The sequence below is a fragment of the Oncorhynchus nerka genome, linkage group LG17, assembly GCF_034236695.1.
Source record: "Oncorhynchus nerka isolate Pitt River linkage group LG17, Oner_Uvic_2.0, whole genome shotgun sequence".
NCBI lineage: Eukaryota > Metazoa > Chordata > Actinopteri > Salmoniformes > Salmonidae > Oncorhynchus > Oncorhynchus nerka.
In genome coordinates this window covers 33090517-33112194 of record NC_088412.1, presented here as the reverse complement: position 1 = coordinate 33112194, position 21678 = coordinate 33090517, and the positions used below count along the sequence as shown (strand labels likewise).

The following is a 21678-nucleotide window of genomic DNA, read 5'->3' as shown; positions in this document are numbered from 1 at the left end:
TAGGGCAGGGGAGCCTTAGGAACGCTGCATATACAGAGATAATCAGTGTGTACACGTGTGTGTGTGTGCGCCTATAGTATATATACACACACACACACAGGTGTGTGTGTGTGTGTAATGTCTGCGTCAGACCTGCTGACTGGGCTCATGTAATTGCCAGGAAACACTCCTATCTTGCCAGTGTGCATGGAGGTGCCTTTGAACCATCCATCTTGACAGCGCTCCAGCACCAGGAACATCTCTCCCTTCCTCAGCTCCAACTCATCCTCCTTACGGGGGGTGTAGGGAAACAGGGCCACGTAGCTGGAGAGGGAGGCGAGAGAGACGGGGAACATCAAACACATATATTGACACACACACGGGGGACTGTCCAATTACCCTCAGGAGGAAATGAGTCAATCGAAGACGTGTTGTGTGTTTCGAACATTTAGTCTGTCACATGAGCTAAATTTACCCCCCCTACCACAGTCTAAAGAATGTTCGTCAACATCTCCTCTCTCTCGCTCTGAAACCCTTACTGGAAGACAGAGGCGGACAGTCCCTTCTGGACTGGTCTTCCTACAGTACATTAAGAGAAAGCTGCACTATACTACTGTAGAGGAATGCTATGGTTACGTTCTGAATGACACAGATATGTGGGTCAGGGCACCACGGAGGAGCTGTAAAGGGAGTGGGAAAGGCATGTCTCCAGGAACCTCAGAGGCTTTAAAGAACCACTGCTAAAAGACAGCATAGACACTTTCACTGGTGTCAGGGGAGCGGAAATGAAGAAAAATGTAGACACACACACAGATACACGCTTTGGGGAGGTGGGCCGTATTTAATTCCAATCAGGTGTCTGGAGTCTCAGAGGAGTAATGATGTGAGGGGCCAGGGGTCAAAGGTGACAGACAGGGTCTCTGATAGGACCCAGGAGACTGTCCCCCACAGGTGTTGCCCTTTCATCAGTCAACGGAGCTCTGGGTCAACCTCTGGTGCTCCACACTGACAGCTTAGGGGTCATTCAGAGGCTTGGAGAACTCCCAGAACCCACCCAGAAGGACCCATGCCCTAGCCATGTGTGGAACCTGCTGTTTCACTGCATGTTCTCTCGGGATTAGCGTGCTTGTACTTTATACGTGGAAGAGTGTTACATGCATCTGTGTGTGTATACTCACACTGTGGGTCTTTGCCGCCCACTCTGTTCACTAGTGCTGGGGGAGGGTCTCTGACTGGCAGCCAACGAGGAGGCTGCTCCCACCGCTGAAGATTGTGGTGGAGGCGGCGGGGGAGGAGGGCGAGCATCCTGTCAATGAAAAACAACAAACATCAACAACGATAGTCTGAAAGAGATTAGACAGCATATTAGAACAGTTTATAGTGAGCTTGAATCAAATCTTGCATAAAAAAACATCTTTGTTTGGAGCCGAAAGAAAGACCGGCACCACAAATAAACAATTCACTGCCTTTAGCGCAACATGACAGTGTTACATTACTGTTATAGCTCTTGGGGGGGGTCTTGAGTCCTCTGAAACATGACCCGCCAAACTGCGCTTCTTAACACCCCCCGCCCCGCTTAGCCTGGAAGCCAGCCGCACCAATGTGTCAGAGGAAACACCGTTCAACTGACAACAGAGGTCAGCCTGCAGGCGCCTGGCCCGCCACAAAGAGTCGCTAGAGCGCGATGAGCCAAGTAAAGCACCCCCGGCCAAACCCTCCGCTAACCCGGATGCCGCTGGGACAATTGTGCGCTGCCCTATGGGTCTCCCGATCCCAGCCGGTTGTGACACAGCCTGGGATCGTACCCAGGTCTGTAGTGACACCTCTAGCACTGCGATGCAGTGCCTTCGATCACTGCGCCACTCGGGAGGCCCACCCCTGGCCTTATAATCAATGACTGACTAGGTGTTACATAATGAGAGAAACTGGTCAGTGAAAGAGGGATATCATTTACTCTGTTCAATGAGGGAGAGTATCGCTTGACACAGAGGTTTGGTCTTGTCCCCAACTTCCCCTGAGATCTGGGAAGGAATCTCCAGCATGCTTGTTTGCTTGTTTGTTGCTATAGAAATGACACTGGGGCCTGGTGAATCCATTGCTGTGTTTAATGAGGACCATATGAAAGTAAAAACATTTCTTGAAACATTATATAGTTCAGCCCACAGGCCCGCAGTGAGCGGATTCCACTGGGCTCTACTCCTTGTTCTGCTTCTAACGGGACAGAAACCAGACCTAAACAACTATTACACAATCATACACAGACACATTGGTGTACTGAGAAAGAGGTGGGCTTCTTCTAAACATGTGTAACTATCCATGTACAGTGACTTCAGAAAGTAGTTATACCCATTTTCTTGTTACAGCCTGAATTCCAAATGGATTTTCTCACCCATCTACACACAATATCCCATAATGACAAAAATGAAAACACGTTTAGACATTTTAGCTAATTTATTTAAAATGAAACACAGAACCATCTAATTTACATAATTATTCAGACCCCTTTGCTATGACACTCCAAATTGAGCTCAGGTGCATCCAATTTCCTTTGATCACCCTTGAGATGTCGTTACAATTTGATTGGATTCCACCTGTGGCCAATTCAGTTTGGACATGATTTAGAAAGAAACACACCGGTCTACAAGGTCCCACAGTTGACAGTGCATGTCAGAGCAGACACTACACCATGAAGTCTGTAGATCTCTGAGATAGAATTGTGATGAGGCTTACATCTGGGGAAGGGTTTAACAATTTCTAGAGTGTTGAAAGTTTCCAAGCGCACCGTGGTTTCCATCACTGGGAAATTATATATATATATATATATGTAACTACCCAGACGTCAAAACCAAACTGAGCAACCGGGCAAGAAGGACCTTGTTCAGGGAGGTGACCACCTTTATGGGAGTGGCCAGACGGAAGCCACTCCCGAGAAAAAGGCACATTACAGCACGCCTGGAGTTTGCAAAAAAGGCACGTGAAAGATTCTGTCTTCCGATGATAATTTTTTAAAGATATTTGGCCTGAATGCAAAGCGCTATGTCTGGAGAAAGCCTGGCACAGCTCATCACCCGTCTAACACCACCACTACCGTGAAGCAGGGTGGTGGCAGCATCATGCCATGGGGATTATTTTCAGCAACTGGGACTGGGAGACTGGTAAGGATAGAGGGAACAATGAATGGAGCTTATATACAGGCAAATTGTTGATGAGAACCTGCTTCACAGTGCAAACAGACTGGGGGTGAAGATTTACGTTCTGACAGGACAATGACCCTAAGCATATAGCCAAAGCAACACTGGAATGGCTTCAGAACAAGAATGTGAAAGTCCTTGAGTTGCAAAGCCAAAGCCCAGACTTGAATCGCATTGAAAATCTGTGGAAAGACTTGAAGATTGCGGTTCACAGCCACTTCCCATCTAACTTAACAAAGCTTGAGAAAATCTGCAAGGAAGAAAATCCCCAAATCCAGATGTGCAATGCTGAAACAGAAATATCCAAGATGACTCAAAGCTGCGATCGTCACCAAAGGTGATAAAGCATTGACTCGTGTGAATCCTTATGGAAATGAGATATTTCATTTTCAATCATTTCCAAAAACATGTTTTCACTGTCATTATGGGGTATTGCGTGTAGATAGGTGAAACAGAAACAAAAATGGATTTCAGGCTGAACAAAATGTGGAATAAGTCAAGGGGTATGAATACTTTGACGGCACTGTATCTGCAGAGAAATAAACAAGGAACAAGATAAATGTGTCTCAACTTGACATTAACAGGCCTGAGGAGCAGACAGACATAACTACTATGGAGCAATGGGGGGGGGGAGGGAGTGGCACAGCACTCAGAAGGGCCTACATGCTTGTGTGTGTGTGTGTGTGTGTGTGTGTGTGTTGCCGACGCTAGAGCGGAGATAATTAGATTGCCTGCAGGCCAGAGAAATCATCTGTACAGAAACATCATGTTGAGTTCTCCATTGAAGCGGAGAGCTCAACCTTTATGTATACATTCTCAGCAGTACCACATAGCAACACAGCCACACACCCTTCCCCACACTCCGCTGAACACGGCACAGCCATGGCAGCAGACGCTACTGTATGCAGGTTCTGTTTTAAGAGGAACCTGATGTAAGTGAAGTGCCATGGGCCAATTAAAAATCTTTTAAAGCCAGTATTAGAGGCCCCGTAGTGTAGTTTCAGTTGAAGAGAGAACTCCACCTACCACGGGGATGGATGTATAGCTCGTCTCCGGGGGAAACGTGAAGACAGTTGCCGTAGTAACAGGACTGCTGGGGGGAGGGGTCACTATGAGTCCAGCTGTGCAGATGTGTACCTGTTGAGGATGGACAAAGTCAGACAACTTCCTCAATACCACCACTACTCCTACAATATAATAGCATTACACACAGAGCACAGGACTGTGTGCTAGAACAACTATGGTATTTCAACGATGGTTGCAACCCTCCATTTGTGCTCGTCTGTCTCCTCGCATCCAGTCTCACATGGGCAGAAGACTTGTTATTTCATCTCTAAACAGGGTTGGGGAGTAACTGATTACATGCAATGGGATTACAAAAAAAAAAACAGTACCCAGTTACATTACCAGCACAAATATTGTAATCAGATTAGAGATACTTTTGAAAAACTAGATGATTCCTTATTGGATTACTTTTCAATTCAGAAAGGATGTTCGCGAAATAACATATCGACACATTTCTGTTTTCTCAATGACGTTCAAGTCAGCATTGAAAAAAGGCGCAGGTTCAAGTTTTTTTCCCACCTGAGCGAGTCTAACCACAATACAGAGACCACTATGATGACACAACAAATGCATTTGATGGATCCCTTTTGTCTTCTTCTAATACCTCTTATAGGGAAAATCCATTTACATGACTGAGTTTGGGTAATCCAAAAGTTACATTACTGATAACAATTTGACAGGTAACTCGTAACTAACAGGTTCCATTTAGAAAGTCACCTACCCAACCCAGTCTCTAAAACATGTCACACATAGACTTAAAATGTCACATTGAAATGTCGCCTTCACAGCAGCGGTGGAGCCAATTGGCTAAGTCAAGCTGTGCTGGTGTCCTGATGACACGCTTGGCTGGGTGAGGTCATATGACTGTCAAGAACAAGTTTCCATTGGCCGGGTGAAGACTGATAACTGCTGAGGCCCCTTGCTGAGAGAGAGTGAACCACAGTGATTCACGCATTGCGCGACACTGACTCACATGTTGCATGACACTGACTCACAGGGCAATACTGTTGGACACACAATGTCTCCTTGTACCCTTTACTCCCCGCAAGCCATGCATGACTGCCCCAGACAGAGCAGAGCAGCCGAAAGGTAAATCATTACAGAGGACCCACGTCAAACTCAAATCAACTGTGTAGCAGGGGACGGTGCAATGAGGCAAGAAGGCCACAGAAAACGTCTCATTGTGAGGGGCTACAGTACCCACACTTGCAGTACTGTACTAGGCTATATCTGTGTTGAGCATTTAGCTATATGTGTATGAGCCACATATATGTGAGTGTACGTGTACAGCACATCAGTTACAACGTAACAGAGCTTCCAATTTACAACACATTAAAAGAGTAGCAGTTCTGTTTTCATACACTACGGGCTCCTTTAGTCAACAGTCTCCTCAAGTCCATTCCCTCTGAAATAAAAGCAGTGGACGTGCTCATTCCCATACACTCCCTCCCTCTGGCCCCCCGGGCAACAACTGCTTCCCGTGGTCGTTTTTCAGTCTGCTTTGAAGGAGCGAGAGAAGAGAGGCGAGAGGCCGAGTCACAGATTCCACCTGGGGTCTCGCTCCATCTTTATGTGTTTTTATTAAGCCCATTAATCTAGAAATCAAACCATCGGGGGTCGTACAGCGCCTGTTTCAAAGAGCAGGCTCACCTCCCAGGTGGGAACGGAGGTTTTATAATAAAGAGTGTGTCTCGTTCATAATGAGGGCAGATGAAGTCTGAAGAGTTTAAAATACATCATTCTCCCCTCCCTGTGTGGCCAAGGCTTTAATGAGGAATGCCAGCAGTTGGAGAAAGGATTTGTGAGAATGCTGTTTCCCAGGAGAAGCTGTGGGTAAAGCATGTTAGTGTGTCTGAAATGTGTTGCAGCCCAATGCCCAAGGGGGTGAGACAGCGAGAAGACACTCAAATAGTACATTCTATTCTCCTACTCAAAATATAACCAAGAAGAGAATCACACCCTCCAAAATCAATGCTCAATTTCTGACTGCTGCAACAGTCAGAAAAAGCCGGGGACTACGAGGGAGACCACTGAATGCTGTCAAACAACAGACTATAAAGCCATGTTGGTTTAATAGGTAAAGAAAAGTCACATTTTTTAAGATACACTACATGACCAAAAGTATGTGGACACCTGTTCATCGAACATCTCGTAAAAAAAGAATGGAGTTGGTCCCTCCTTTGCTGCCATAACAGCCTCCACTCTACTGGGAAGGCTTTCAAGAAGCCACGAGCATTAGTGCGGTTGGGCATTGAATTTGGGCGATTAGGCCAGGCGCGCAGTCGGCATTCCAATTCATCCCAAAGATGTTCAATGGGGTTGAGGTCAGGGCTCTGTGTAGGCCAGTCAAGTTCTTCCACACCAATCTCAACCAACTATTTATGTATGGACCTCGCTTTGTGCACGGGGCTGTTGCCACAAAGTTGGAGCACAGAATAATCTAGAATGTCATTGTATGCTGTAGCGTTAAGATTTCCCTTCACTGGAACTACGAGGCCTAGCCCGGACCATGTAAAACAGCCCCAGATCATTATTCCTTCACCAAAACTTTAGTTGGCACTATACATTGGGGCAAGATGGTGAAGCGTGATTCATCACTCCAGAAAACGTATTTCATCACTCCAGAAAACATACTTCTCCAGTCCAAGCTTTACACCACTCCAGTCAACGCTTGGCATTGCGCATGTTGATCTTAGGCTTGTGTGCGGCTGCTCGGCCATGGAAACCCATTTCATGACGCTCCCGACGAACAGTTATTGCGCTGACGTTGCTTCCAGAGACAGTTTGGAACTTGGTAGTTAGTATTGCAACCGAGGACAGACAATTTTTACACACTACGCGCTTCAGCACTTGCCGTTCCGGTTCTGTGAGTTTGTGTGCCTTATCACTTCACGGCTGAGCCGTTGTTGCCTCTAGATGTTTCCACTTCCCAATAACACTTACAGTTGACCAGGGAAGATATAGCAGGGCAGACATTTGACGAACTGATTTGTTGGAAAGGCGGCATCCTTGTGCTACGTTGTCACAGCTCTTCAGTAAGGCCATTTTACTGCCAATGTGTGTCTATGGAGATTGCATGGCTGTGTGCTCAGATATATACACACCTGACAGCAACAGGTGTGGCTGAAATAGCCAAATTCACTCTTTGGAGGGATGTCCACAAACTTTTGTATATATAGTGTCATTCAAACCAAAATAATACTCATGAAATGAAGTCAACATTTAACCGTCATGTGAAGAGAGTGTATGCTCATTGGCAATGTCAGTATAGAAGTCCCTACTCTGTATACCAAGCAGGCTGGTGTGAGGCAGCTGTCGTCTCAATGCCCCTCTACGCTGTTCTCCACTGGAGAGAAAATGGAAGGAAAAAAACTAAGCAACCTACTGAAGGTTCTCACAGCCCCCCGTCAGTCACAAAACGCTTCAGCCTGCCTGACACGCTAACTAATCATCTGTCTGTCAATCTTATAGTCTGCGTGCCTGTCTGCCTGCTAAACTGTCTGCCTGCCTGCCTGTGTCTGTCAAGCCCCCAGCCACCCCACCCTCTCTCTCTCTCTCGCTCTCTCGCTACAGAGCCTGACAACCACGGAGCAGCTGTGAGTGGTTGCCATTCCGAGGTTGCTGTGGAAACCTCAGGGGCTAAGCTGGAGTCTTTTTTTGCGGGCGAGTGGAGTCACGCAGCCTTAATTTCAAACGCTTGGACGAAGCCCTGGCCTGTTCTGCATGACGTGGGGAGAGAGGGAGGGGAGTGTGGGTAATTGCTGACATAAGGAGAGTGGGAATCTTTATCGGGGAACAAAAATATCTGATGAAAACAAGAGTGTGGAATCTGCTTCTTGTTTGTTGCGTGAGCGTCTTTAGTGCACATAGTTTCCCTCGGTTCCTCACTCGTTACGCCTGATTAACAAGCCCAGATGGACAGGAAGCAGGACACACACTGAGGGTTATGACAGATCTGGTGACAGAGTGACAAGTCCATCATCATCTATCCCACGAAATCAATGGCAGTGATTATACACTAGTCCATAGTACAGACACCCACCCATAGACCAATTAGCTGTTTTGCTGGCCAACTTGACGGTTTTTACAATTCTGTTTTTTAAGGGGGTTGTTCAGAACAAAAGTCTACAGTAAATTGTGGAGGAATTCATTACTAGGTACAATAGACTTTAGGTTCTGGGTAAATTTATTCCATTCATCATATACAAGAGTGCTTCAGACATAAGGTTCTCTCGATTTAGTGGCTTCCTCGTTGAATACAAGGCCCCTAACCAAACAGTACAAAGACACTGGACAAGACGGAACGCAGTAGCTCCCTCTACCTCCTATCTCACCTGTGAGGGTGCGCTGCAGGACAGTCCTCCGCTGATCTCGCTGATGCGTGCGGCTGCCGTGGGGTTGGAGGAGCTGATGAGGACCGGCCCACTGATCTCCATGGAGTGTCTCTGGGGGGGCGGGGCCAGACAGGGCTTGTGGGACATGGTGAGGGAGGTGAACGAGTGGCGCTTCTTACTGTTCTTCTTCTCCCCGGCCCGGTGGGGGCCCCCGTTACTCTGGGGGCCCGACGAGGCCCCCTCGCCAGAGTCCCCACTGGAGTCCCCAGGCTTGTCTAACTCAATCAGCTGGCGGGCCGCAGAGTTAAACTACAGAAAGAGAGAGGGAACAGGATGATATAGGGAAGGGAAGGTGGGGAAAGGTGAAGGGAGAACATGGAGAGCAGGATGTGGAGGGGTAGATAGGAGAGAAAGGGAGTTGTTAATATGATAATGAAAGCGGTCACTCCTCATAATGAAACTAGCCGTAGTGAAAACCAGCCTTTATCTGATGGGAGAAAGCAGTGTGCTGAGAATACAGCCAGTGCCAGGGGGTTGAGAGAGGACCTTGGGCTCAGGGGGAGTGGAGGGTTTTCAGGCAGCCAGCGAGCGGAGGAGACTGCAGGCCTTCACGGCCTCTTTCGTGTGAGGCAGGAATCAAAGGAGGAACACTAAAAAGGGTTTAGCTAATCACAGGGAGGACGAGGGAGCACTCCACGACACAGATAGCCCCGAGCTGCTCTTCCTCTACTTAGAACATCAAAGCGGAGAATTTTCACACCAATCCTGAGGAGAGGCAGTGCTAAGCTGGGTTCACCAAGTGGTCCCGTGTACACACGTAGCACTAGATCAGATGTACAGCCAAGTATATACAGCCAAATATAGAACGGGTATCAGTATAGAATCACTGCACAGACAGAACTCCCCATCCATAATCAAGTGTGGTTATGCAAGACCTAGATTTGAGTTTGTCCTCTATGACAGTGCCAGAATTGTTCATATTTTCTTTTAAAAAGATATTTACTGTGTGACATATGCTGAATGTACAGTGCTCATCATTTGGATATTTGTGTAACCTGTGCGAGACACGAGTGAAAAATGTCTTCCTTGGAGGAACACATAGTATGTCTCTTGCTGTGAAAACACAGCCAATTGTATATGCACGAATGGTTTCGCATCCATTCCCTTCAAAGATGCCCCCGTCGGGATATTAGACAAACCTAAAAATCTGTCACATAAATAGGGCCTTTCTCTTCCTCTGCTTCGAAGAATGTCAATTTCGACGTCAGAGTCAAAGATTACCTTCACAAAAGCATTCACACGGAAAAAGGTCTTGCCTTCCTCAAATTGTGCTTCCTTTTATGACGTGTCTCCGCCCACTCCTGTGTTTCTCTCTACCATGCTCCTCCATTAAGAGAGAAATGATGTTCTAAAAGGTTCTCATAGTGCCACTGGTTACTTCTGCATGTTACTTCTACATTCTCCAGTTATGTTTCAGGTCTATTACACAGGTAAGGTTCATCATCCCAGCAGACAGTTCTCTACTAAAACAGCAGTGATCAGTGAGGCTTTAGTAGGACTGTGAATTACCTCAGGATGCCCAATCAGCAGTAAATCTACTGGCATGTTTAGTACTTTGGTGAAATATATTTTGACCGTTTTCAGGGGCGAAGCAACAGGGGAGAGCAGAGAGAGCACTAAATGTGCACATTTTGCAAGATGTCTAATAAAGCAAAAATGATAGCACTAACACACTCAGCATTTTCCAACCTCTTCCTGAGGTAAAATTGTCCCCTGGACATATCAGGGACACTCCGGTTAACACCTGGAGGAACATTTCGCTTACCTCGACATATGATATGGGGAAGATTCCTATTTTATCCCCCAGCATTCCCTCTGCCCAGTTTTCATCCACTCGGCGAATCACAGTCAGAATATCATCCTAGAAGAGAAAATATACAGAGTTTGTTACCGGGCAGACTGTCATTAAAGATGCTGCTAACCAGCAGAGTTTTAGATCCTTTATGAAGAGAGAGAGAGAGAGAGAGAGAGAGACCATGTTTTATTAAAAACTGAAAGGAAGTGCCCACATTAAGGCTAGACTGCATTATAAGAGCAATAAACTGGATCCTGTTTAGAAAGGAACAAGCCAAGCACTTTCCTTTGTTACAGATTTTGCTCATAAGACATAAAAAACAGCAGACAGCTTATAAAAGTCAAAGATAGAAAGTAATGACCCATTGGCTATATTTGAATAGATCCAGGAATGAAGTAATTTAGCAACAGGGGTTGAAACCGGTTCAGGGATATGTTAAAATAACAATTATTTTACATTTATACTGTTCTGAAACAGAACCGTTATTTTAAACATATGGGAACCGGTTAATGCCGTTCTTTTACGTTCTGGCCATTTTTTTTTCCCAGTCCCACAAAAATCACATCAAAGCTCTATTCATGTGACAGTTTGTAGCGTCTATGCAAAGCCCTCACTCTGTCACTCAGACACATGTTCCAGTGTCTGCCTGTCAGTGCATGTGTAGGCTACCTGCCACTGCATAGGTTACTGTAGAATGCTGACAATGTTACAACTGTGATTCAGAAATTAGGGAGAGACATTTTTAATTAGAGAAGAACTTAACTGTTTCAATGCTAGTTAAGGATACTATAATGTAATCTAATTCAGATAACACGTTGTCATAAGATGCCCAGCGCTTCAGGTCAAGACTCCAGCTCCACCCTCTCCCCACCTGAAAAATGGCGGTTGTATCTCACGCCCCATGTATTTGAGGTTTAAAAAAGGAACAATATAAACCGGTACTTTTTGGGGGGTTTTGAACCGGTTCAGAACTTTATTTTTCTGGTTAGAACAGTGGAATGAAGAAAAAAAATGGTTCTGTTCAGAACGAAACGATTGGAAAATAATTTGTTCCAACTCGCTTAGCAATGGTAGCGCAGGTGCAGTGTGAGCGTGGATAACTGGTCCTCTACACTAGGAGGGGAAATGTATTGCATAAGCTTAGCAGGACACGTCCACAAAGACCGCCACGAACGCACTCAGAGTGTGGTCAGGGTTAAGCCACAGAGCTTTTACAATCAACAGTTGCTGAGCTGTTAGATGCTCCAAAAACAGGAAAATGACAGCTTAGAAAATAAACAGTATAGGTTGTAATTAAAACTCTTGCTACTATGTCCTATGTGGTACGTCTGTAAAGTCTAGTGTCGTCACGATACCCACATTTTACAAACAATACCAGGCCAAGTATCACGATACCCACATTTTACAAACGATACCAGGCCAAGTATCACGATACCAAGTAGTAATTGGGGGGGTTATGCTCGCTCATGTGCTACACAACCAATCTGACTGATGTTCACACTTCTACCCAATACAACACATACTGAATTTAACGTCACACTGTTCAATGTATAACATAGAATGGGTAATTTCTCATATATGCAAAGGTCTACCTGTGATTCGCTGGAGGAATTGGAGGAAGGAATATACATGCATAACCTTCTGCATGTCATTGTGTCAGTAAGGAGAAAACACAGCATGAAACCTACTCTTCAGTTCACACACACACACACACCACTCATAAGCACACTGAAAAACACACACACCACTCATAAGCACACTGAAACACACACACCACTCATAAGCACACTGAAACACACACACACACACACACACACACACACACACACACACACACACACACACACACAGAACCACTCATAAGCACACTGAAACACACACACACCACTCATAAGCACACTGAAACACACACACACCACTCATAAGCACACTGAAACACACACACACCACTCATAAGCACACTGAAACACACACACACACGACTCCCAACTTTAAAAAAATGTTAGGCACCAAACAGAATGTAAGGTGCACCAGAAAAAGATAGATTTTCAGTATAGTTAGGCCTATATGAATCCTACCTTTGAATAAACATCTTGTGACTAGCAGACCCTTTTCCTTTCTTCCTTTGTCAATCAAATTAGCCTACATCTACTGTGAGGTTACCAGGTTGTTCGCTAGCTAGGTAACATGACTGAAAATTGTGTGTTATCAAACCAATAATTAGCTGTCCGGGATTGGTTTAAAAACATCTCGCGACATGGTTTGTGAAATTATATCAAATGTGAGCAGGAAGAAAATAAAACGTTAGCTCCGGTTATACGAGTCTACATTTCTTTCATACCATTTTACATTTTCTATGTCGTTAACCATGCTGTTGCAGAGCTGTTTTCTTCTCTGGCACTGCTGCATGGCAGCGAACTTGCAAAGCCTAGACTGGCCTGTGCTCTTGTTATATCAGGGATGAAATGATATACAATGTATCAACTTTGCTCGCTCTGTGCTCTGCTCCAATGTATCGAATGTAACAGAAGACTGATCAGGGTCTCCATCAAGGCTATATTATATTTACAAAACTGATGGAGGAATAGATGTGCAGGGAGGGCAGACGGAGAGAAGCAGGTGGATGAGGGCTGGTAGAGGATGCTGAGAGAAGCAGGTGGATGAGGGCTAGTAGAGGATGCTGAGAGAAGCAGGTGGATGAGGGCTGGTAGAGGATGCTGAGAGAAGCAGGTGGATGAGGGCTAGTAGAGGATGCTGAGAGAAGCAGGTGGATGAGGGCTGGTAGAGGATGCTGAGAGAAGCAGGTGGATGAGGGCTAGTAGAGGATGCTGAGAGAAGCAGGTGGATGAGGGCTGGTAGAGGATGCTGAGAGAAGCAGGTGGATGAGGGCTGGTAGGGGATGCTGAGAGAAGCAGGTGGATGAGGGCTGGTAGAGGATGCTGAGAGAAGCAGGTGGATGAGGGCTGGTAGGGGATGCTGAGAGAAGCAGGTGGGTGAGGGCTGGTAGAGGATGCTGAGAGAAGCAGGTGGATGAGGGCTAGTAGAGGATGCTGAGAGAAGCAGGTGGATGAGGGCTGGTAGAGGATGCTGAGAGAAGCAGGTGGATGAGGGCTAGTAGAGGATGCTGAGAGAAGCAGGTGGATGAGGGCTGGTAGAGGATGCTGAGAGAAGCAGGTGGATGAGGGCTAGTAGAGGATGCTGAGAGAAGCAGGTGGATGAGGGCTGGTAGGGGATGCTGAGAGAAGCAGGTGGATGAGGGCTGGTAGGGGATGCTGAGAGAAGCAGGTGGATGAGGGCTGGTAGAGGATGCTGAGAGAAGCAGGTGGATGAGGGCTGGTAGGGGATGCTGAGAGAAGCAGGTGGATGAGGGCTGGTAGGGGATGCTGAGAGAAGCAGGTGGATGAGGGCTGGTAGGGGATGCTGAGAGAAGCAGGTGGGTGAGGGCTGGTAGAGGATGCTGAGAGAAGCAGGTGGATGAGGGCTGGTAGGGGATGCTGAGAGAAGCAGGTGGATGAGGGCTGGTAGGGGATGCTGAGAGAAGCAGGTGGATGAGGGCTGGTAGGGGATGCTGAGAGAAGCAGGTGGATGAGGGCTGGTAGGGGATGTGGCAGGTGGGTGAGGGCTGGTAGAGGATGCTGAGAGAAGCAGGTGGATGAGGGCTGGTAGGGGATGCTGAGAGAAGCAGGTGGGTGAGGGCTGGTAGGGGATGCTGAGAAGCAGGTGGGTGAGGGCTGGTAGAGGATGCTGAGAGAAGCAGGTGGATGAGGGCTGGTAGGGGATGTGGCTGGCTGATCACATCTGCCACATGTGATATGCGCATGAAAGTGAACTGGACATTGGACCGGTGCATACAAGAGACTAGTTACTGAACTTAAACTGACTTTAGAAACATTTTACAACAGGCGCCAGTGGGGTTCTTTAGATTGGTAGGGCCGAAAAAGTTAATAGTATTATATGAAAACGGTACTACAGTATTCTAAAATGTTGGGATCATAAGTATTATTACGCTTTGGTACTGCGATGCAGGTATACCGTGCAACACTAGTACAGTTGTCTATAACTCACCTTAGTAAAGGGCAGGCAATCCTTGTCTGCCTCCTTGTCTTTGAGCTCAAAGTCATAGAGGGCCTTGCACTGTGGCGGGGGCTGCGGCAGTGGCTTGATGATCTGGACAAAGTTGGTGGGGAAGAAACCGTGGACTCCGCCAATCTCTCCGTGGTACCAATTCTCATCCACCTGACGTCGCAGGATGATGACATCACCCTTACTGAACTTGAGGTCCCCAGGTTCCTTGCCATCGTAGTTGTACAGGGCCTTGGCACAGGGCAGCTGGGGTACACCCTGTAGAGGGAGAGAGAGAAAGAGAGTTCAGGCTAGACCCAAAATATCAGGACTGATGGAGCACCACTCAGAAGCACATACACCTCTCTGGGTTTTGAAAAATGTAACTGAAGACCAGAGCCACTTGGGACAAGAACACAGTGAGGGGTAGTAGTGATGGGTCACACACACACACACACACACACACACACACACACACACACACACACGAGGGAATCAGGAATAAACCACCCTGACAGAGGAACACTTTCAGATAGGCTAGTGGTGAGTGAGGGTGTTGCGGTCTATCATCCCTCCCTCAGCTGAATCATTGGCTTCCTCCAAGTCAGGGAAGGCCTCAGTCACCACTCTCACCGGCATTCACCTCTCTGTTTCTCTCTAACCGAAAGAGAGACTCAAAACGATGTACCTAAAAGAAGCTCGGCCCAAAACAGACACCAGTTACTATGGAAACCAAAGGAAGGCCTACTTGCTATGGGAGCAGAAAGAAAGAAGCAATAAAAGAGACAAGAAAACTGCATTCCCAAAACCAGGAGTAAACAAAACCTGCATCTGTCGGAGTGTGTGTGTGTGTGCGCGCGACACTGAATGTGTCTTGTTAGGGCCCCTTTAAGTGAAAAAGTCGGTTGTAGTACAGGATCAGAGTGAGACTGTGATGAGCTTGGGTGTCTGTGGCTGGCCGGGGGGGTGATGCAGCAGTCTAAACGCCCTGGGCCTGGCCCAGTTCTCTTACACAGGAAGGCTTGGTGGTCTCGACCTGCTAGTCCGGAGCCCTGAAAGGACCATTCAGGGGTGAGAACACAGAGGGGGTACCAGGGGGATCAATGAGCCCCATTCAGGATGGCTGTCCAAGAGGAGGGCACCCATCCAAAAATCCTCTACCCCCTTCCTATCCCTCCCTGTACTCTGTTAGAGGCCTTTAGAAGTGCTCAGAATCACAATCACTACCAACAGTGCCTGGATCCAAACACTGACAGGAAAGAAACTAGGCATTAAAGAGAAAACGGGAGAAAGATAGTCAAAGGTAAAGAGAAATAGGGAAAGAGAAAATGGGTGATAGAAAGGGGGTCCGGGGGAGAGAGAGGGAGTGTCTGGGAGAGAGAGAGAGTGCGAGAGAGGTGAAAGTAGAGTTTGGCGCAGGCAGGCGCTGTGGTCTCGTTAAAGGCTAATGAAGTGTTTCGCGGCTGAGACGAGAACGAGAGTACAGAACACAGAGCTGTGATGCTGAGCCAGGGAGACATTAACCCACCCGCGCACAATCACACAGCCCTGCTTAGACCTGGGCTCCGTCTTGCCAGGACCTCACAGCCAATCACACGCTGCACAAGGTGGTCAGGGCTAAGGGGGGTGGGAGGGTCTGGGGGAGAGAGAAGAAGGGGCCAGGCAGCCCCCCCAGATGTAAATGCACATTAACGTTAAAAGCGCTGCTACTTGTTTAAAAATAACACGGCATGTTATGCAGAAGAGGGAGAGGAGAAAGGGACCAAAAAAAAGAAGGACAAACGGATATAAAAGTGTGTACATTCAGACTGTTGGCACATTCAGGTCGCCTCATTTTCATGACGTGGCTGTTCGTTATCCACCCGTAAGATCGCTACACACCGTACGCAAAACGCAGTGACTGAGCGGCGCTTTCTGCGTACCTTTGTGTGGCTAAAATGTTGGAACGGACCGTATACGACGCTCTGTTTGCATAGGGTGTGTAGGGCCCTTTAGACTCAACAATGGTCAGTACACAACAACTACAGTCAGTGTATGGAGTATTGACTTTACGCTCCACACAAACCCAGTGCTCTGCAGTCCAGTAGTGCTTTCCACACAGACTCTCTCTCTCCCTCAACTCGATACCCCAGCTACTTGCCTCACACAAGAGGAGCCGTCAGCAGATGTACATTTCCCTGTTCCATCCCAGTTTGAGAGATAGTGTAGAGTAGGGGTCGTGGGGTTGAAGAGAGGGAGGGGGGGCTTCTGAATGGAAGAGTTGGTCTGCATGAATGAGATGGAAAAAGGATGGTGGGGGGGTCGTTTCCGTTTTGCAACCATGGAAACTATGCGAATGTGTCTGAACTGGACCAACATGAAGGAGTCTAATCCAGGCTTCAGTCCAGTCCAAACAACTGGCCGCCAGCCCTCCCGCCATGAGTGTGTTAGTCACTGTACGACTGGGTTTCACAATGTACCAGTTGATGCCAATGACCTCTTGTTTATAAAAGAGGGAGAGCATCCCCCACACCCACACAAATGGTACAATCTCGATTGGCTTTTCACCCCCATCCGGAGAGAGGCAGACAGAACAGACTGCGTCAGGGAACATCTTCCCTGCTCCTCAGCCTCTCCGCTCCCACAGATAAAGCCTTGATACCGGTGTGTTGATGTGGCAGGGGCTCCCTTTCCAGGGAGAGCAATGAGATGGAGATCAATAGATACTAAGGCTTTAAATACAGCCAAGGGAAGAGGGTAAACTTTTGCTCTAGTCCCTTCCTTCCTTCCTCCCTCCCTCCCTCCCTCCTCGACCTCTCCCCCTCTCTTGCTCCAGCCCACATTAACAGCTGCTCCGAATGAAATGTTTAATGGAAGTCATCATTCATCAGCATAACTCTGTATCAGACAGAGCAGAGCCGAGCAGGGAGCTTTATCTCACCATTGCACCTCTAATGAGAATCTGACTACAGGCCACAACTAGTCATTTCTGCCTTGGTTCTAGATTTAAGCACATGATATGACAGTACACCATCACAGGCCTACTGAGTGTGATGTGGTGTGAGGACTGCAGTTGAACAACAAGTACACATACTTCCACATCATGCATGACAGAGGCTGACTACACAAACACACTATTTCCATCCACAACTATGCACTCTCTAATTTGCAGAAAATGTGTTTGTGTAAGAACAGCAGTATCAGGCTGCGTGTGAGTGCAGGGATCATCAATAGATTCAGCCGCGGGAAGATTTTTTCTTGAGCAGATGGTCAGGGGACCGAAACATAATTACAAATAACTGCAAATTGACCACAATAAGTCCAAACAGATATCATATTTGACTAAAACAATTTCAAACCTTGCTTACATTTGTATACGATCACACATATATATATATACATATATATATACACACACACATAAAAGCATGTGAACACCTGTTCAAATTAGTGGATTTCAGCCACACCAGTTGCTGACAGGTATATAAATTCGAGCACACCGCCATGCAAACACCATAGACAAACATTGGCAGTAGAGTTACTTTTTTTTTGCTCAAAACCTGGGGGGGAGTATAGAAGTCACCCGCGAGCCGCCAGTTGGGGAACCCTGGTGTAAGGCAATATTGTCTGGCATCAGATGGTGTGTGTAATCCTACCGTCATCAGAGATAATGCAATTAGACCTGAGTGGAGTGCTACGTGGATTTGGCTGTAATACTATTCACTTCCACGGCATCGAATCATTACAACACTGTTCTGCTCCAAAGCACAGCCAGATGTCAACCACCAGCGAGCAAACAGACAACTACACAAAACACTATATGCATACAGACACACGCAGAAAGACAGACAGGGGTAAGCTTAGGTCATCGCCTGTGGACTAGACTAACCCTAGCCACCAATGACGACAGCAGCACTAGAAAAACAATCTGCCATTTTAACTGAGCAATCATAGGCTGTATACCTGCCATGATTTAGATTGACTGTAGTAGATTATGAAGAGAATGTCTGCTGCTCATCACACAGCTACTCTACCAAGTAACAGTAAGAATACTGTTTGGAACTGCCATCGATGGCCATCGGACACACAGTCCTTTGACTACAGGTGCCTTTAGGGAAGTGAGGTCTACGCTGATCATAGACAACAAAAAACCTTGGCCAAAGAAAACTCCAGTCCCCAGTTTGGGAGGATTGAGGACTGTAGAGCGGTTCTTCTTCCAGCCAAACCTCCTGTCTTTCGCCCCTGGGCTCGGTCTTTGTCAGCCCCCCCCCTCCCCCAAGCCAGAAAGATCCCAGACATTCCTGGACAAAACAGTATCTTTCTCCAACCAGCACATGGAATTCGGTCTTCATTTAACATGTCATTGTTTACTGATGAGTCTCCCCTAGAGTTGAGAAAGCACACAGGAAGGGAGTGACACAATGTGGAAGTGTGGAATTCTACGGGCAGTAGCCATCTTGTTTTCATTAATGTGCCATTACTTTAAATTGCTTCCTAATGGTCTCGTTTATGACCACTGGGAGAGCGCAGCCTTCCCTGTTCCCTGCCTTCTCTCTCTGATCCCTCTCTGTACATACAATCCAATCTTGGGGTGGGTGGGGGGGGGGCTTCTGATTGTGGATCATAAGCAGGGAAAGGACTAAGGTCGAGGAAATAATTAACAACATTGAGCAAAAATATAAACGCAACATGTAAAGTGTTGTTCCCATGTCTCATGAGCTAAAAGATCTCAGGAATTTCTCATATGCACAAAATGCTTCTCTAAAATGTTTGTTCATATCCCTGTTAGTGAGCATCTCTCCTTTGCCAAGATAATCCCCCTGACAGGTGTAGCATATGAAAAAGCTGATTAAACAGAATGATCATTACACAGGTGCACCTTGTGCTGGTGGACAATAAAAGATCACACTAAAAGATCACACAACGCCACTTCTCAAGATGAGGGAGCGTGCAATTGGCATGCTGACTGCAGCAATGTCTACCAAAGCGGTTTCCAGAGAATTTAATGTTAATTTCTCTACCATAAGCCACCTCCTACGTCGTTTTAAAGACTTTGGCAGTATATCCAACACAACTGCAGACCATGTGTAACCACACCAGCCCAGGACCTCCACATCCGGCTTCTACACCTGCGGGATTGTCTGAGACCAGCCACCAGGACAGCTGATGAAACTGAGTTTGCACAACCAAATGATTTCTGCACAGACGGTCAGAAACCATCTCAGGGAAGCTCATCTGCATGCTCATCATCTTCACCAAAGGTCTTGGCCTGACTGCAGTTCGGCGTTGTAACTGACTTCAGTGGACAAATGCTCACCTTCGACGGCCAGTGGCACGATGGAGAAGTGTCCTCTTCACAGATGAATACCGGTTCAATTGTACAGATTAGATGGCAGACATGGCTTGGTGTGGGTGAGCAGTTTGTTGATGTGAACGTTGTGAACAGAGTGCCCCATGGTGGTGGTGAGGTTGTAGTATGGGGAGGCATAATCTATGGACAACGAACACAATTGTATTTTATCAATGGCAATTTAAATGCACAGATACCGTGACGGGATCCTAAAGCTCATTGTTGTACCATTCATCCTCCTCCATCACCTCATGTTTCAAATTGATAATGCACAGCCCTATGTCGCAACGATCTATACACAATTCCTGTAAGCTCAAAATGCCCCAGTTCTTCCATGGCCTGCATGCTCAGACATTTCACCCATTAAGCATGTTTGGGATGCTCTGGATCGACATGTATGGCAATGTGTTCCAGTTTGTGCCAATATCTAGCAACTTCGCACAGCCATTGAAGAGTGGGACAACATTCCACAGGCCACAATCAACAGCCTGATCAACACTATGCGAGGGAGATGTGTCGTGCGAGGAAAATTGTGGTTACAATAGATAGACTGGTTTTCTAATCCACACTCCTACATTAAAAACAAATAATAATATTAAGTATTTGTGACCAACAGATGCATACAGTGCATTTGGGAAAGTAGTCAGACCCCTTGACTTCAAAACTTTGTTAGGTTACAGCCTTATTCTAAAATGGATTAAATAAACTCTTCTAAATCAACCTAAACACATTACCCCATAACGACAAAGCAAAAACAGGTTTGAATATTTGCAAATTTATTTAAAAAAAAAAAATATATATATATATATATATATACACACACACACACCTTTACTTAAGTATTCAGACCCTTCGCAATGCGACTTGAGCTCAGGAGCATCCTGTTTCCATTAATCATCCTTGAGAGTCCACCTGTGGTAAATTCAATTGATCGGACATGATTTGGAAAGGCAGACACCTGTCTATATAAGGTCCCACAGTTGACAGGGTCCATGCATGTCAGAGCAAAAACCAAGCCATGAGGTTGAATGAATTGTCTGTAGAGCTCTAAAACAGGATTGTGTCGACAGATCTGGGGAAGGGTACCAAATAAATGTCTGCAGCACTGAAGGTCCCCAAGAACATAGTGGCTGCCCGTACCAAAATGTCTGAAAACGTTCATAATGCACTGTATCTGTATTCACAGTCATGTGAAATCCATAGTTTAGGACCTAATGAATATTTCAATTGGGGGTTCATTTGAGCTAGTCAGAGTAGGCAGGGCAAACCAGTTGTGATGTCTGCTATTTCAATAAATGAATCACACCATGACAAAAAACGCTAACCTGCAAATATAGTACACTATATGCCAAAAATTGATTTTGATTATGGTAAAATAATGTTTGAGACAGTGCCTTTAGAAAGTATTCATACCCCTTCCCTTGTTCCACATTTTGTTGTGTCACCTTCACACACCCACAATACCCCATAATGAAATAACACTTGGTTTTAGAAATGTTTGCACATTTATTGAAAAGGAAATACAGATCTCATTTACCTAAGTATTCACACTCCTAAATCAATACTTTGTAGAAGCACCTCTAGCAACTATTACAGTGGTCTTTCTGTGTAAGTCTCTAACACCTGGACTGTATAGTATTTGCACATTATTCTTTAAAAAATTATAATCTTCAAGCTCGTTGTGGCTCATTGCTAGACAGCCATTTTCAAATCTTGCCATAGATTTTCAAGCCTATTTAAGTCAATATAGATTTTTCCTTGTGTTTGAAGTTATTGTCCTGCTGAAAAGTGAATGTCTCCCAGTGTGTCAGAAAGCAGACTGAAATCAGGTTTTCCTCTAGGACTTTGCCTGTGCTTAGCTCT

At 46.3% G+C, this 21678-nt stretch overlaps 1 protein-coding gene across 2 annotated transcripts in view; it reads right to left on the bottom strand.

Annotated features, from left to right (window-relative positions):
• LOC115145105 (E3 ubiquitin-protein ligase SH3RF1-like) overlaps window positions 1-21678 on the bottom strand; it is a 55850-nt gene that overhangs the window by 7793 nt on the left and 26379 nt on the right. For both annotated transcript variants that reach the window (XM_029686369.2, XM_029686370.2), the window contains exons 3-8: window positions 14490-14765; window positions 10395-10490; window positions 8570-8878; window positions 4197-4307; window positions 1158-1285; window positions 133-303 (exon numbers count right to left, since the gene is read on the bottom strand). In XM_029686369.2, coding sequence (XP_029542229.1) covers window positions 133-303; window positions 1158-1285; window positions 4197-4307; window positions 8570-8878; window positions 10395-10490; window positions 14490-14765 — 1091 coding nt within the window. The remainder of the gene's footprint in view (window positions 1-132; window positions 304-1157; window positions 1286-4196; window positions 4308-8569; window positions 8879-10394; window positions 10491-14489; window positions 14766-21678) is intronic.